This window comes from Lepidochelys kempii, chromosome 14 (assembly GCF_965140265.1).
Source record: "Lepidochelys kempii isolate rLepKem1 chromosome 14, rLepKem1.hap2, whole genome shotgun sequence".
NCBI lineage: Eukaryota > Metazoa > Chordata > Testudines > Cheloniidae > Lepidochelys > Lepidochelys kempii.
The window spans coordinates 197,616-214,479 of NC_133269.1; the positions used below are offsets into that span (position 1 = coordinate 197,616).

At 41.5% G+C, this 16,864-nt stretch overlaps 1 protein-coding gene across 4 annotated transcripts in view; it reads left to right on the plus strand.

The window, feature by feature from the left end:
- The window catches only part of CCDC57 (coiled-coil domain containing 57), a 130,217-nt gene that overhangs the window by 54,332 nt on the left and 59,021 nt on the right, over positions 1-16,864 (plus strand). For all 4 annotated transcript variants that reach the window (XR_012154777.1, XM_073310540.1, XM_073310543.1 and 1 more), the window contains exons 10-13: positions 830-964; positions 5,884-6,112; positions 9,039-9,230; positions 12,688-12,788. Coding sequence is in view for 3 of the 4 variants with exons in the window: in XM_073310540.1 (XP_073166641.1) it covers positions 830-964; positions 5,884-6,112; positions 9,039-9,230; positions 12,688-12,788 (657 nt within the window). In the remaining variant the exon portion in view is untranslated. The remainder of the gene's footprint in view (positions 1-829; positions 965-5,883; positions 6,113-9,038; positions 9,231-12,687; positions 12,789-16,864) is intronic.

Consider the following 16,864-nt stretch of genomic DNA (forward strand, 5'->3'; position numbering starts at 1 on the left):
AGCTTACTTTCAGAACTCTCCCCTGATCCTATCGAACAGATTTATTTTGCAGTGTTTCCAGGAAGTCACCCAAATTCGGGATATTTTGGATCAATTGGGGGGAGCAAGTGCTAGGTCTCGGAGCCCTCATGGAGAACACTCTGCCAGCCACCCTTTCCTCTTTTCTAATGAAAGGGGTTCAGGTTGAACACCCCAGCTGTGTCAGTATGGCATGGAAAGAGAGGCGATTCCTCATGAACATAAACTCCACCTGGAAACCAATGGGGAGCCAGTGTAGATCTCAGAGCACTGCTGTCATATTCTTCCAGCAATATGCCCTGCTCATAAAGCAAGCCATTGGATTTTGCACCAGCTTCAGTCTCTGAATGGTTTTAAAGTGCAGTCCCATGTAGAGTAGACTACATTGCAGACACCCTTCTTGTTCAGAGATTTTACAGAATGTACTGGTGATGGTTATCAATGGCCAGTTGCCAAGTAACCACATGGGTATAATGAAATGACCTGTTTACTATTTTAAAATGTAAACAGTAATCCTGGTGTTTTATTACACCATTCTGTATCCCAAGTGTTTTATAGACATTAATGAATATCTGTGAGGCAAATCATTATTATTGTCACTATTTCACGGGTTAGGAAGTTGAGGCACCGGGAAGTTAAGTGACTTTTTCAGGGTCACACAGGAGGTCTGTGGCAGACCCAGAAATAGCAAACATTTCAAAACACGTTTCTTGATTTCCTGTCATGTGATTGAACCAGAAGACCATTGTTCGTCCCTTCTAATAGCTCTATACAGTCTGCACTTAAGACACAGTAATTTTGTGTTTTGTAGGTTATAGCTCAGCTACAAGAGAAGGAACAGAAGCTGTGTGAAATGGAAACAGTCCTGTCTGCTTTGACCTTTGAAAGAGACCAAGCAGTGCACGCACTTCAGAAACATGGTATATTGCCTGAAGGAGAGAAACAGGTTAGACAACACTTACTGCCTTGTCTTGGGTTGAATTCATTCTGATACAACCAGCTATGTGGGGCTTGTCTTCACTAAATTTTTATACCTCAAGTTAATTGATTACATGTTAATTTGCGGTACAAACATTTGTAGCCTGGAACAAATGTATAGGGGGTGTCTACACTAGCCTTTACAAATGTGTTAAGTATGTGTACCCATGGTCAAAACAATGTATATCATAGAAGATATTTCATTTAACAGATGTAATGTATGCACTGGAAAGGACTGTTACAGACTCCAAAAATTCCATTTGGGATATTATCCTTTAAAGGAAAATGCAGTGATTAATGCTAACATCTTAGGTAACTAAGGACTAGATTATAATTGGCCTTATTCAGTCATGGAATGGACCCTCTTTTACTCTCCTGTTTGGTCCTGCTCAGATTGTGATTCTGGCCATAGGAAGGACAGAAGAGGCTACTCTTTCACTACTTTGAACAAGTGGACAGGGATGTGGAGGAGACCTGACTGCCCCAACCACTCACTGGCCAAAGTATTATGCCAGGTGTACGGGGGAGGTAAACTACCCCAAGAAAAGGGGCGAAGTAACTTTCTTCTTTCTCAGAGCAAAGGAGGAACAGAGAACGAATTGTGATTCTCTGTTCTGCTCCGGGGTTGGCACAGTGCGGATTTTAAGTTTATGTTAGTCTTAAATGAATATTTTAAAAATATATGAAATTGCAAAATCTTTTTAGAATGCCTGCTGCTTTTTGAATATCTCAGGGTATGTCTTCACTATCCGCCGGATTGGCGGGCAGCGATCAATCCAGCAGGGATTGATTTATCGTGTCTAGTCTAGATGCAATAAATTGATCCTCGCACGCTCTCCCATCGACTCTTGTACTCCAGCGCCGTGAGAGGCGCAAGTGGAGTCGACGGGGCAGTGGCAGCAGTCAACTCACCACGGTGGAGACACCATGGTAAGTCGATCTAAGTACGTCGACTTCAGCTACGTTATTCATGTAGCTGAAGTTGCGTAACTTAGATCAATCCTCCCCACCAGTGTAGACCAGGGCTAAATTACTGTCTTCCATTAAGAGCTGCCATTTTACTAAATCATCTCAGCAGGAAGTCCAATTTGCAAACATAGGGTTCAGTTGCAAATGTACTTTAGCACAATGGGACTTAGGGCAATAGTCATCATCCCATCCCGAGTCTGGGGGGTGGAGCCGCCCAAAGAGGAGAAAAATACCTGCCAACATACTTGGTGCACGGGGTTGCAGTGCCACTCAAATTTGGCCCAGATGCCCCCAATGCCACTCAAATTTGGGGTGTCCCAGTAAGTAATCTGGATCCCCTTTTCTGGTTGCACTCATGGCTTAAACATTGGTAGGGCTGGGCCTGCTTTCCAGAATATTGGTGTGTCCTTGTCCCCCATGAGCCCATATAGCCCAGCGCCTATGCACGGAAGAATGATTCTCTACTGAGTTTTCCCTGAATCATAGAAGTATTGGACTGGAAGGGACCTCAAAAGGTCATAGTCCCATGTACTCAAGGCAGGACTATGTAATAACTAGATCATTCCTGACAGGTGTTTGTCTAATCTGTTTTTAAAAACCTCCAATGATGGAGATTCCACAACTTCCCTAGGCAATTTGTTACTGTACTTAACTACCGTTACAGGAAGCCTTTCCTAATGTTCAACCTACACCTCCCTTGCTGCAATTTAAGCCTATTGCTTCTTGTCCTATCCTCAGAGGCTAAGGAGAACAATTTTTCATCCTCTTCCTTCTAAGAACCTTTTATGTACTTCATGCCCCCCCTCAATCTTCTCTTCTCCAGACTAAACAAACCAATTTTTTTCAATATTTCCTCATAGGTCCTATTTTCTAGACATTTAATTATTTTTGTTGCTCTTCTCTGGACTTTCTCCAATTTGTCCAGACCTTTCGTGATAGGTAGCACTCAGAACTGGACATAATACTTCAGTTGAGGCCTAATCAGCACGGAGTAGAATGGAAGAATTACTTCTTGTGTCTTGAGTACAACACTCCTGCAGAATGTTTGCTTTTTTTTGCAACAGTGTGCTCCACTATGACCCCCAGATCCCTTTCCACAGTACTCCTTCCTAGCCAGTCATTTCCCATGTATGTGTACAACTGATTGATTGTTCCTTTCTAGGTGGAGTACTTTGCATTTGTCCTTATTGAATTTCATCCTATTTATATCAGATCATTTCTCCAGATTTGTCCAGATTATTTTGAATTTTAATCCTATCCTCCAAAGCACTTGCAACCCCTCCCAGCGTGGTATCATCTGCAAACTTTATAAGTATACTGTCTATCCTTGAGTGGCACTGCGACCCCATGCACCAGGTATGATGGAGGTATGGCAGGTATTTTCTCCTACTATGGGGCTTTGCCCCCGGACTTCCATTATAGAGGGCTCTGCCGCTTGTACCTCTGACCTCTGGGCCACACCAAAAATTTTACAAGGAATCATTCCTTTTGAGGATCTTAGGACGAATGTACTATATTTTCCTCAATTTATTTCTGCAGTTAGTTAGAAAAACAGATTATAAGTGAAAGTTAGTTTGTGTTTTCATTAGGTAATAATATGGTTTTAAAATTTGTTGTGGACATAGATGAAGTGGTTGCCTCCTCCCCAGTCCCTTTCTCATATCCTGTGCTTTTAATCTTATATTAATATGGCATTGTGGCTGTCCTTGGAGGACTGTATATTTCCTGTCCCTTGTTGAAGTAAAGTGGCCTTTTAGTATTTGCAAAATCATTCTTGCTGCCTTCTGTCCTTGAAGATTGTAGTCCACAGATACTTGACTCTGGCCCAGCTCATATATGACCAGAAATAGAAAGCAGGCACATAAATTGTATTTGGACAGAGATTTGGCTTCTTGTTTGAATATTTCAGTGGAAGGAATTATAATGTTCAGGGAATAATTTTTGCCTTTGAATGGCATGTGCTAAAGACCCAAAAGAAATTAAATTCTGTTGGAAATATTAAAAAATTACTATTTTATAAGTTTCATTGTGATGAGGTAGACAGAAAGATCATCCCACTGCTGGAGGTAACAGTCAAAGGACAGGCTTGTCATGTGTATTTACATAATTATGCCACCTATGACTGTATAAAAGTTTGGAAGACTGTCGAGAATCCCAGATTGAGAGAACAGAAGGAAAATGTGAAAATATTCCAGAGGAAAACATTTTTGTGGTTGCTGTACTCTAAATGGGGAAGCAGGCAATAAGGAGTCTTTCAGCAGTGCTTAATTATGCTGTAAATATTAAAATGGAATAAACTGGACACGAAAAACCATCATGTGGTGAAGAAATCTGCAGGTAGGATTTAGAACATTGGGAAGAGACTGGTCTATTAGAATATTGAAGAAGGATGGAGAACCATATCCCCAGCATATTTTTTCATAATGTAGCTGTATATCTAATACGAATAAGCAAGATAATACATATTTCCAAGATACATTCAGTTTGTGCATTAATTTTGGACTTTCATTTTTTTTCTACTTTCACATTTTATATTGTGTTAAGGACTGCAGTGCAGTAGAATAGGATATCCCAAGCATAGTTGAATCCCTAAACACTACTTTCTGGCTATATGTGTAACTTTCAACACCTCCACCATCTGTAATACTGATCCCTGCTTTAGGTTTAAATCCTTCTAAAGAACTTGCAAATCACTGAGAAATGTGAAAAATTCCTTGGGGCTGGACAGGAGATTTCTGACTTTGCTAATATCTGTTGCTTCACCCCATTGAGATTTTGGCAGAACTGTATTCATAATAGGCCTTTCTGAAGGATGAAAGTGAAGAATGTATTGTGGTTCTAGGGGCAGATCCTCAGCTGGTGTAAATTGTCATAGCTCCATTGAAGTCAGTAGATCTATGGCAGTTTTCAGCTGCTGAGAATCTATCCCTTTAGGTTACACAAACAACCTTAACTCTGGCCCCACATCAATACTCATCGTTGCCTGTCCAACAACAACTTGTTTACACCCAACATACCACAGTGTCATAACATGTCTAATATGGACCACAAACCTTCTGCTGCAGACCACCTCCCATTCATCACATATGAGCCACAAACCCAGATGCGAGCACTCCCCAACTTCAATACTTAAATTTTACATTCTCATAACATTTCATATAAATATCATATAATAGCATAATTAAACCAAGCATTTTGTTACATTTATTAATCTTATGCTTTCTCAAAAATTCTCCTCTGGCAGAAATTTCTCTACACAAGAAATTTCAGGTGGAAGGAATTTGTTTTGAGGAAGTAGTAGGGTGAGGGGACAAAACTGGGCTGACTATGGAAAGCTAGTTACTGTGTAACCTTTCTTATAGAGTCACTTCAGCAACTTTATAAGAAAGTGCAAACTGCATAGCCATATATATCTGAAACTCACCTGACTTTCTATTCATACTGGCTGCTTTTATTTTTCCCTCATTTTAAGTTGACTGCAATAATTATTACTGAGCTATTTTCAGTGTTACATTTCTGTTTACATTTGTAATTTTTCCCTTTCTGCCTCTGAGAGACACTATACCCATCTGTGCAAAACGTTCTCTCTTGTCTCTGCTTTTGATGAAGGACCCTATTTAAATAGAAACTCCATTGAATAGAGAGGGAAAGAGGGTATTCCTGTCAGTTAAACTGATCTACGTTTTCTTTCAGTCATTTTAATAAATCTGACCACAGTTCTAACTGTTGTACTTTTCTCTCAGGTAACTCCCAGAGTTACCTGATTATTTTCCTCTTTCAGCTGTTCTCTTCCCATATGATCTTAATACTGTACTTTTTAACCTTGAGCAGATTATTATTTGCTGTGTTTGGAAGACACAAGACCCTGGTTTGTCTCCATCATTGATAACAACATGATGTCACTGTTTTATTTTTCAGACGTTTCTAGGTGATAATAAAGGAGTTCTTGGAAAAGATTTTCCTGCCAGAGAGATCCAAAGGCTAAAGGAACAGAACACCAGCCTGCGGGCTGCTATTGCAGAAATGAGGAAAGAAATGGAGACTCTCAGTGATCAGACACCATCCTCGTTCCCCAGGAAAGAAAAGATACAATACAGACAGCAAACTGCCACTGATGCTAAGGCTTCTACAGTCATATTTACTCCTGGTAATATAGAGAACTGGGTTGAAAGTGCTACTGTGCAGCAGATGTGTATGGCATTTCACATTTTCCTCTTAAGTCACAGCTCTTGCCTTAGAATACCATTTTCATCTTATTTAACAGAAATACTAGTTATAAACAAGAAAAAATATTTTAGAATGTATCCCTTTAATTAATATTATCTGTCTATATTTTGAAACATTTTAGTATCACAGTTTACATTTTTCTTTTCCTTTTCACCTTACCTGTGAGAGGTGTATTTTAAATACTCATCACGCAGCAGGAAACCCAGAGAAGAATACATGGGTTATGAATGAACCAATACGTTACAGGGGGAACTGGTAGCAACCATTATAGTTAAGATTGGCCAGTTATTTCTGTTCGCAACCCCCAGCTCATTACTTGCTGAAAATTTAACCATTCGAGATACAGTTTTGCAGGCATAGTCCCTACCAAAAATTTTCTAAAATAAAGTTGGGCCAAAATTGTTCACTTTTTTGAGTATAAGGAGAATGAAAACTACAATTTCCCCTTCATAAAGAAATTCTTGTGACCCTTTTTGAACTTTGGGAAGGAAAGATGACTGTAATTTGATAGGGAAATAACCATCCCAAAAGAGAAGCATTTGAATGTTTTGGTGAAAATTTGACCATTTTTGAGCCTTTTAATGGCCCTTTTGCACATGCATGGTACAATTGGTATGGATTTTTTAAACACTTTTTTTTTGCCAATAATCTAAACATGTGCAGCTGAACTGCATATTGGCTCACTGCACATGCCTCACTTAGCTAAACATTCAACTTCTGAGTCCTCTGAATTACTCCAAAGCCAGCCTAGACCATTTTCTGGATCTGAGAAAACCAGACAGACCCAGCAAAGTAGATCCTCCTGCACCTGCTGCATTCCCCTCCAAAATGGCTGTTTATTCTGTCCTAACTTCGAGATTTCATTGTGAATAGTTATGAATAGTTAAGAATAGTTAACACAGTTATTTTAAACCTTGCAGTGCTAATTATTATGTGCAGAGGTGTTCATTAGACGTAAACTCTTACTTTACCTATTAATTTATACTCTGTTAGTGAAACAATTCGATTAATCAGTTCAATCAAAGATTTCTATCCATTAATTCTAAAGGACACTTCTCTCTTCAAGCTTCTATGCTCGTTCTGACATGTGCATATAGTTCTTCCCTGCTAATAGCTGAAGACAATACCATTGGGCCTTTTTGTTGATGCCATCCTCCTATATATAAAAAGTTTGCAGCTGCCAGAGCTCAGTTCTTTCTGTTTCCAGCAGTTGGAGGATATGGTACTCTTGTCAGCTGATTCAAGGTGGTACTGAGGGGTACTGAAGGAATTAGCTGAAGAAATCTTGGTGCCACTGGCAATAATATTTACGAACTTATGGATGACAGAGAGGTCCCAGAAGACTGGAGAAGGGCTAACATGGTGCCCATTTACAAAGAGGGGGAAAAGGAGAAGCCAGGGAACTACAGACCAGTCAGCCTGACTCTGATACCTGGGAAGCTATTAGAGCAATGTATAAAACATTCAATTTGCGAATACCTGGAGGATGAAGAGGTGATCACTAGCAGCCAGCATGGATTTATCAAGAACAAATCATGCCAAATCAGCTTGATTTCCTTCTTTGACAGGGCAACTGATTTGGTGGATGGGGGAATGTGGTGGACATAATATACCTGGACTTCAGCAAGGCTTTTGAGACAGTCCCATGTGCCATTCTGATAAGTAAGCTGAAGAAATGCAGGTTTGACAGAACTACCACTAAGTGGATACATAATTGGTTAAACAACTGCAAACAAAGAGTAACTATTAATGAAATGATGTTGGATTGGAAGGATATCTCAAGTAGGATTCCACAGGAATCTGTTCTGAGTCCAGTGTTGTTTAACATTTTTATTATTGAGCTGGATGTAGATATAGAGAGCACAGTGATCAAGTTTGCAGATGACACAAACCTGTGGGGGCCGCCAACACTTTGGAGGATAGAGCTAAAATTTAGAGGGATCTTGATAAATTGGAGAACTGGTCTATGGACAACAAAGTGAAATTCAACAAAGACAAATGTAAGGTGCTACGCCTCGGGAAGAAAAATCAAATGCACAAATAAAGAATGGGGAGAAACTGGCATGGCAGCAGCACTGCTAAGAAGGATCTGGGAGCTGTCGTGGATCACCACCTCAACATGAGTCAGCAATGCGATGCTGTTGCAAAAAAGCAAATACAATTTTAGGTTGCATTAACAGAGGCATAGCATGAAAGTCATGGGAGGTGATAGTACTGCTCTACTCGGCGCTGGTTAGGCCTCAGCTGGAGGACTGTGTCCAGTTTTGGTCACCAGTGTATAGAAAGGATGGAGAGAAACTGGAAAGGATCCAGAGGTGAGCAACAAAGATGATCAAAGGGATGGAATGTAACCCATATGAGCAAAGTCTGAAGGAAATGTCTCTCTTTAGTTTGAAAAAGAGGAGCTTAAGGAGGATATGTTTGCAGTCTTCAAATACTTGAAAGGCTGCAATAAAAAAGATGGCGAAACATTCTCCTTTTTCCACAAAAGGCATTGGATTCAAACTACAGCATAGCAGATTTAGATTAAATCTCAGGAAAAATTTCCTAACTGGTAAGAACAGTAGGACAATGGAACAGACTGCCTAGGGAGGCTATGGAAGCTCCTTCACTGGAGGTTTTCAAAAGGAGGCTGGATAGCCATCTGCCTTGGATGGTTTAGACACAACAAATCCTGCACTTTGGCAGGGGTTAGACTAAGATGACCCTTGCGATCCCTTCTAACTCTAGAATTGTATGATTGGATAAAAGCAAATTCTCTAGCAAGTGGTCTGCCAAACTCACTATGATTTAATTGCTTGTTTAAGTTAAAATACCTTTTCCAAGATCTTTTTTTATGTTTATAGATTATGTTCAATCCTTGGAAGAGGAAATAAGAAAGTTAAAGCACAAATGCTGGATAATGGAAGAGCAACTAGAAAAGGCATCTAAGTTTCCCAGAAAATCATCTGCTCCTTCTCATGACCCATCCAGCACTCAGCACCACTCAGCTCCACCCATCACTCAGCTCCACACCCACAATTTCAATGAAACTTATGGTAAGAGAAACATGTTTCAGCATTAATTTCCACTAGGATCCAGCTGATGCCTCCGTGCCATGTGGCCTTGGAGGAGAACTGCAAAGGAGAACCAGCCTGAGACTCCTGCTGGTAGGAGCAGAAACAGCCAAAGCATACTTTGGGCCCTCTTGACATTCCAGTTAAAACTGTTCTCAGACTTTTTCTCTGCCCTGTGCTGATTGGCTGTTTGCTCCAACCTACTGCTCCTCTATACCCTCCCTCACATCCTCCTCACTTCTGCTTCACTCCACACCTGCCCTTCCTGCCCCCTGATGTAGTCATATCATATAATTTTATTTTCCTGGAATTTAGCAGTGTTTATTTAAAAATTAATAAACAGGCAAAGAGGAGTGTAAAAAATTAACTTCACAGTTTTCTAGGTGAATATCCGGGTTAATATTGGGGAACAGGAAGAGAGAAAAAGTCAACAAATAGAGAAAAGTAAGAGTATATTGTTTATGAAATCATTATCTCCATTCCCCATTGGACAAATAAAACTTATTTTTAAAACAAAAATAGTTTACTTTTGGTGACTTTCACAGTTGCACTGAGGCCTCTTATATTAAGTATGAATTCCAAAAGTCCTAGGGAGTCCTAGGGAGTGTAGGAAAAGTGTCTTTTCCAAGGCTTGTTTTCCTGAAGTCTCGGACATGTCCCTGGGCCCAGCTACTCACACAGACTATCGCTGAGGTCTGTGGGTGGTGGGTAAGGGGTGCCCGGTGAGAAGAGGGAAGGTCCCCAATACTCATGGATCCCAAAATCATTATCTTTCCTGTTACAGAGGTGGCACAGGGGCAGGATCCCAGTCACTGACTTGCAAACAGCAGGGGGGCTGCCATTATCCTCCTCCCCACATTGTGTGCTCTCGAGCTCTGCTCCTCAGAGACACAGGGAGATTAGAACAATCTGTTCCTGGCCCAGGGGCAGGCAGGAGCTCTGCCTGGTAGGTGCAGTGGATGGGGTTTTGTGCTCTGGGGCTCCTCTCCAGATCATGACATGTCCCCAGACCGAGCTGCTCACAGGGGCTATCATAAAGGGGAAATGGGTGGGGGTGGCAGGGAGAGGGGTGTCTGGGAGGGAGAGAAAAGGAGTACTTGTGGCACCTTAGAGACTAACCAATTTATTTGAGCATGAGCTTTCGTGAGCTACAGCTCACTTCATCAGATGTTTACCGTGGAAACTGCAGCAGACTTTGCTTTCTGCTATGGAGTCTGCAAACAGGCATGGGGAGTTTGAGCAGGTACAAAATCCAGGTAGAAAATGGAAAAATCTGAATACTGGATTTTTCAAAACCTGCAGTTTTTTGGAGGGTAAAACCTGAAAACAAAGGGCACTACTTATAATGATGACACTCTCTCCATTCCAGTAGTATCTCAGGAGGATATTAAAGTCTGCTGCAGTTTCCACGGTAAACATCTGATGAAGTGAGCTGTAGCTCACGAAAGCTCATGCTCAAATAAATTGGTTAGTCTCTAAGGTGCCACAAGTACTCCTTTTCTTTTTGCGAATACAGACTAACACGGCTGTTCCTCTGAAACCTGGGAGGGAGAGGGGTACCTGATTTGGTGGCAGGGGGAGGAGGTGTCAGATGGGGGAAGGGGAGCCCAGCATTCATGGGGGGAAGTTGAAGAGAGAGATACCTGGTGGGTGGGGGTGGTGGATAGGGGAAGTGGACTGGTGGAGAGAGATGGGCTTCCTGGTACCCACAGAGGGAGGGGGAATAGGGGTCTGGAAGTGGGGAGGGAGATAGGGATGCGGGGAGCAGAGAGGAGTCTTTGCCCTGGGCCGTGCTGAAGGGCTGGGGTCAGGAGAGGGCCAGTACTCACCAGGTGCAGCCTTCCACTCCTTTTGGCCTATCACTGCAGCAGTCAGTGGTCTTAGCAGGCTCCCTGCCCATCTTATGCAGCTACACCGGTCACCAACTGGCAGTTACCCTCCCCTGTGCAGGTGCACTGTGCTTTCTGCTATGGAGTCTGCAAACAGGCATGGGGAGTTTGAGCAGGTACAAAATCCAGGTAGAAAATGGAAAAATCTGAATACTGGATTTTTCAAAACCTGCAGTTTTTTGGAGGGTAAAACCTGAAAACAAAGGGCACTACTTATAATGATGACACTCTCTCCATTCCAGTAGTATCTCAGGAGGATATTAAACAACTGCTACTAAAGTAGACATTTTTAAATTAGCAGGTCCAGATAACATGCATCCAGCTGATTATCCACTGAATCTTTTTCAGAGACACTGCTTCCCAGGATATATTTGGCCATATTTATAGGGTGGTCTACATTCTTTGTTCCGAGATGTATACATTTACATTTGGCCATATACAAACACGTATTGTTTGCCTCTGCCAAGTTTACCAAGCGATCCAGATCGCTCTCTATCAGTGACCTATTCTCTTTATTATTTTCCACTCCCTCAATCTTTGTGTCATCTGCAAACTTTATCAGTGATGATTTTGTTTTCTTCCAGATCACTGATGAAAATGTTTAATAGTGTAGAGTCAAGAACCAATCCCTAAGGGACACCACTAGAAGAAACACACCCGTTCAATGATGATTGTCGATTTACAGTTACATTTAGAGACCTGTCAGTTAGTTTTACTTCATTTAATGTATGCCATGTTGATTTTGTATTGTTCTAGTTTCTTAATCAAAATGTTATGCAGCACCAAGTCAAATGCCTTTAGAGAAGTCTAAAAATATTATATTTACATTATTACCTTGATCAATCACATTTGTAATCTCATCATAAAAAGATATCACATTAGCGTGACAGGATCTATTTCCCATAAACCCATATTTATTGGCATTAATTATATTACTCTCTTTTAATTCTTTATTAATTGAGTCCCATATCAGCCATTCTGTTATTTTGCCCAGGATCAATGTCAGGCTGACAGTCCTATAATTTCCTGAGTTGTCCTGTCCACCCTTTTAAAATATTGGCACAACATTAATTTTTTTCAGTCTTCTTGAAAAAGTGTTCCAAGGGTTATTGAAAATAAATATGCTGACTCTAAGGCTACCATCTCCTAATCATCCTATTTACATTTGGAACTAATTTTGGAATGTGAATACCAGGTGCCCAAGATTATTTCCACCAAAACAGCATCCTTTAAACAAAGTTATTGTGAGGTGGATGCTCATGATTTTTGAAGCATGAGCCCTGTTGTATTATCTAGAAGTATTTCTGTCTATCGAAGATAAATAATAAGCATATACTGTTAGGTTACCCTACTGTATCGGCATGTTCAAGACTGTCTACTATAAAATATTCATTACCTATGCTGGAACAATATACCTGTGTTGTAATCAGACCAGATTGTTGCTGTTTAAATCGCTCAGATAAAAGATTCTTGATCCATGGTGTAGTTCTTGTAGGTGCTAATATGTTATGGTGGGGGTTTTTTTTGCTTCATTTACCCTTTTCTTTCAGGTGCATTTTGTGCTGATGAAGTTTTCTCTGGAGCTCCTTTGAAGAACCTGGAAGCCAGAACAGCACACTCAGACTCCATGGTAACACAGCACATACAAAAGGTATGAAGAATCTTGAGCTACCCAAAGCTGTTATCCTTGCTATTTTATATATTTTTGTTATACACATTTTCTTTGCGAGCAAAATGTTCAGTATATGGAGCAAGATCTGTTGCACAGGCTGGCCTGTACAGGGGTGTCAGGGACCAGCCTACCTGTGACAGATTCCTGTAAAGGAGAATGAGCCAATTCAGATCTACCTGGAAGTAATGAAATCCCTAGGTGGCTGGTTGGCTAATGAGCCTGCTAAAGGATTACCAGGGCTCAGTTGAGGTGGTTCCTAGAGACAGGAAGCTCCTGAGGAGAAGTGCTCCCACAAGAACTAAGCAGGAGAACTCACCAAAGCAGGGGCTTGGAAGGTGTGCTGCGGGGGACAGATAACTCCTGAATAGTGGCAGGAAGCCCAGCCTGTTAGGAGCTATATGCTAAGCTGCAGCTGACAGATCTCCACAGACCTCTGGCACCAGCAAAAGATTCTCCCCACATAACAGGCAAGAGACCTGACTCCAGGGAAGGGACTGAGCCAAGAGAACCAATGTTGGAGGGGAGGGGCGGCCCCTGGTTGGAACGGATGAACTAAGACTCGCTCTGTAGCCCAGCTAGGATGCTGAGGTGAAGGTTTTCTTGTACTTTCATTAGGCCTTTCCTTAATAAACTAGACCCCTCAGAAGGGGCATTGTTCGCTATGTAAAGCCTTGTTTAACTTATTAATGATGTATGGGAAAACTGAGGCTTGGTGTGCTGGGGGTGCTATAGGGCAGGTACACCCTGTGACATCCTCCATCTGGCTAATCAGTGCTCAGTCCAAGACTGGAGAGGAAATAAAGGTGGCTTTAAGCCAACTTTATATTCCTCCAATCCTGGGGCAAGCTGGTGTCTGGTCCTGTCCCTGGTTCATGTCCTTTCCTGATGTTTATGCTTTTCAGATATTTTGTCATGCCCACCCCCTTTTGTTGTTGCTTGTCTAAGCTATGCAGATTTAGCTCTTTTAGTCTTTCCTCATAAATTGATTCTTCCATCCCCCAATAATTTTTATTGCTCTTTTCTGAACTCCCACAAATATTTCAATATCTTTACTCTAATGAGACACATAGAATTGAACGCAGTATTTTAGGTGTGATCTCACCAGAGTCCTAGAAAGAAAGCAGAACTATTATGTTGATGCTTCATAATGTGTGATGCTTTTTATGTGCAACTAAAACTACATTCACTGTTTTTTACAACTATATCACTTTGATAAACTCATGTTTGATTTGCTGTCTGCTAGAACCATAAAAATGCTGAAAAGAGTAGAAAACATGCCTTAATGGATAGACTTAAGGAGCTCATTTAGCTTAACAAAGAGAATGTTAAAGGGTGGTCTCTGTCTCTCCCTTTCTCCCCCGCTGCGGCAGCCCCCGAGCTGGGGCTGGAAAGGAGGGGGATCTCTCCCTCTCTCCTCCGCTGCAGCAGCCCCTGGGGCTGGGAAGGAGGGGGATCTCTCCCTCTCTTCTCCGCTGCGGCAGCCCCTGAGCTGGGATGGGAAGGAGGGCCGTCTCTCCCCGGCAGCCGCAGCCCTGGAGCTCGGGAAAGTCGCCTCTTTCTCTGGCCGCCGCAGCCCTGCACATCCCAAATTCGACCCACCCCCTCTTCTCACCCCACTGCCCCCTCCCTATTCTCTCCAAGGCCACCACCTCACCTTACATGTGCGTCTTCTCCAGGGTCCAGGCACCGAATTAGTGAAGCCACACCTTCATGGCTCCACTAATTAGGTGGGTGGCCCTTCAATCTCTTGTGTGCGGCAGCCCAGATGCGCACCTTAGAGGGAACTATCTGCGGACCACCTGAATGGAGCTCGGTCCGCGGACCACAGTTTGAGAACCTCTGATGTAGATTGTTTTGCTGTCAAGAACTTAGTTTTTATATGTTGAGTGGTTATGCTTGTGATAGGTTATGCCCTTTAGGAAGCCACCTGATGTGCTGAGATACCACTGACTCTTCCTGTTCTGCCAGTTTGAGCCCCCTTTAACCTGTCTTGCTGAGCCAGGCTATTAAAACCTCCTCTAACACACACACAGGCAGGGCCACACCCAGCTGCAGATCACTCTGGAAAGACTCAGTTTAAGGGACTTGCTCCAACACTCTGGTGCTCACTCCTTTTAAGGGGTACAAACTCAAAGATTTTATGAAATTCACCCCCTCCCTCAATGTGGAGAGAGGTATGCACACTTCTTGCCCCCCCAGTTAGAAATTACAGAAACTGGGTTTAATAATAAACAAAACAAATTTTATTAACTATAAGAGGCAGATTTTAAGTGGTAAAAGGGATAATAAACAGAACAAAGCAGATTACTGACCAAATGAAATCAAAAAGGCAAACTAAGCTAGTTTCACTAAAGAAATTGGTTACAAATAGTATTTCTCACCCTAGATGTTGTTGCAGGCAAGTTGCAAAGTTTCTGTGGTTCAGAGTTTCAGTTATATTCCTTTTCAGACTGGACCCCTGTCTCAGTCTGGACTCCCCCCTTGCATTCCCTTCAGGTGGCTTCTGTAGTCTTTTTTCTTGGCCTGACAGCCATGGAGAGGAGGAGTCCAGTTTGCCTTCCTCCCCATCCTTAAATAGGATTTACATAAGGCGGGAATCCTTTTTTTCCCAAACTTGACCCTCTTCCCTTACAGTAGAAAGTTACAAGAAATCCCAGGTAATGTTTTAGTATCGGGTTACAAGACCACCTGACTCTGTAGTATCACAGTGTCCATGAGTCAGTGGCAGTTTGGAGTGTCTGCAGGAAGGCCAGGCTTTTCACAGTCCATTGCCATCGCTGATGGGCCAGCTGCCCTGTCTGGCTTTTCCATTGTTGTACCTGAAGTGTTAGCAGTGGGCGTCACCCAAAGTAGCATAGTTGAAATACAGATACATAGTCAATATTCCTAACTTCAGATACAGAAATGATACAGGCATACAGATTGGATAATCACATTCAGTAAATCATAACCTTTCCAATGATATCTCACATGAGCCATCTTGCATGAAGTATATCTCAGTTATGTCATATTCATATCATAAGCATATTTTCATGAAGAATATGGAATGACATGTCACAATGCTATACTTATATATAACATATTTTCCAATTGTAAGCATAAATGGGGGGGGTCAATTTTATGGATTTGCTGAGTTGCCAGTTAGATTTTAAAGCTAAAATCTAACAGACTCAATTTGCCAATTTGATAAGTGTTTATGGTCACTATTGTGATGGAATTTAATCAGGATAACTTATTTTTATTGAGTTCAGGGAGAATTAGGGTATGTCTTCACTACGAATGTTAAAGTGCTGCCGTGGCACTAGTCCTAGGAGAGAGCTCTCCCAGCACTGTAAAAAAACCACCCCAACGAGGAGAGTAGCTACCAGTAGGTGTAGCCCCCTGAGCGAGAAAGTGTCACCCCCCGAACGAGAAAGTTTCAGCACTGTAAAGTGGCAGTGTAGACAAGGCCTTAGCTTATTAATTTTAACTCTAGGTTCTTTTCAGGTCAATTTTTACCTTGGACAGTATTTTTCAAATCAGGACATTTGGTGTTCTTAATCAACAGTTTATTCATTCATCCAAAAACACATAAGTATATACACAGTGTATAGGTCAAGGTTACATACATCAAATTTTCTAGGTATGTACTGAACACACAAATACAGTCTCTTAAGCAATTGTCATAGGGTAAGGTTGAAGCTCGGTCATTATATGATATATCAATACAAATGATCAATATTTCTTATTACATTTTCTTATGCTTATCAATCATCAATTCTTTAACACCACTAACACATTTTTTATTCCAAGGAGTAAGGATGTTTATTTTAAAGACTCTTTTAAGAGTGAGGTCCCTGCTATTTGAATAGTTTGGTATGGAAAAACCAAGTTTAAAATGTTAAAAGCAATTGCTGAAAGTTGTTATTTAAATCGCTCTTAGGCCGCTTTGCTTGGGCTTACAAAGAGGAGGACGCATGTAACATTAATTAGCTAAAATCCAAAACATGAGGTCTCACTAAAGAGTGTGGACTCAACAAGAGAACTTTCAGTTATTTATATTCAAGAACAGAAAG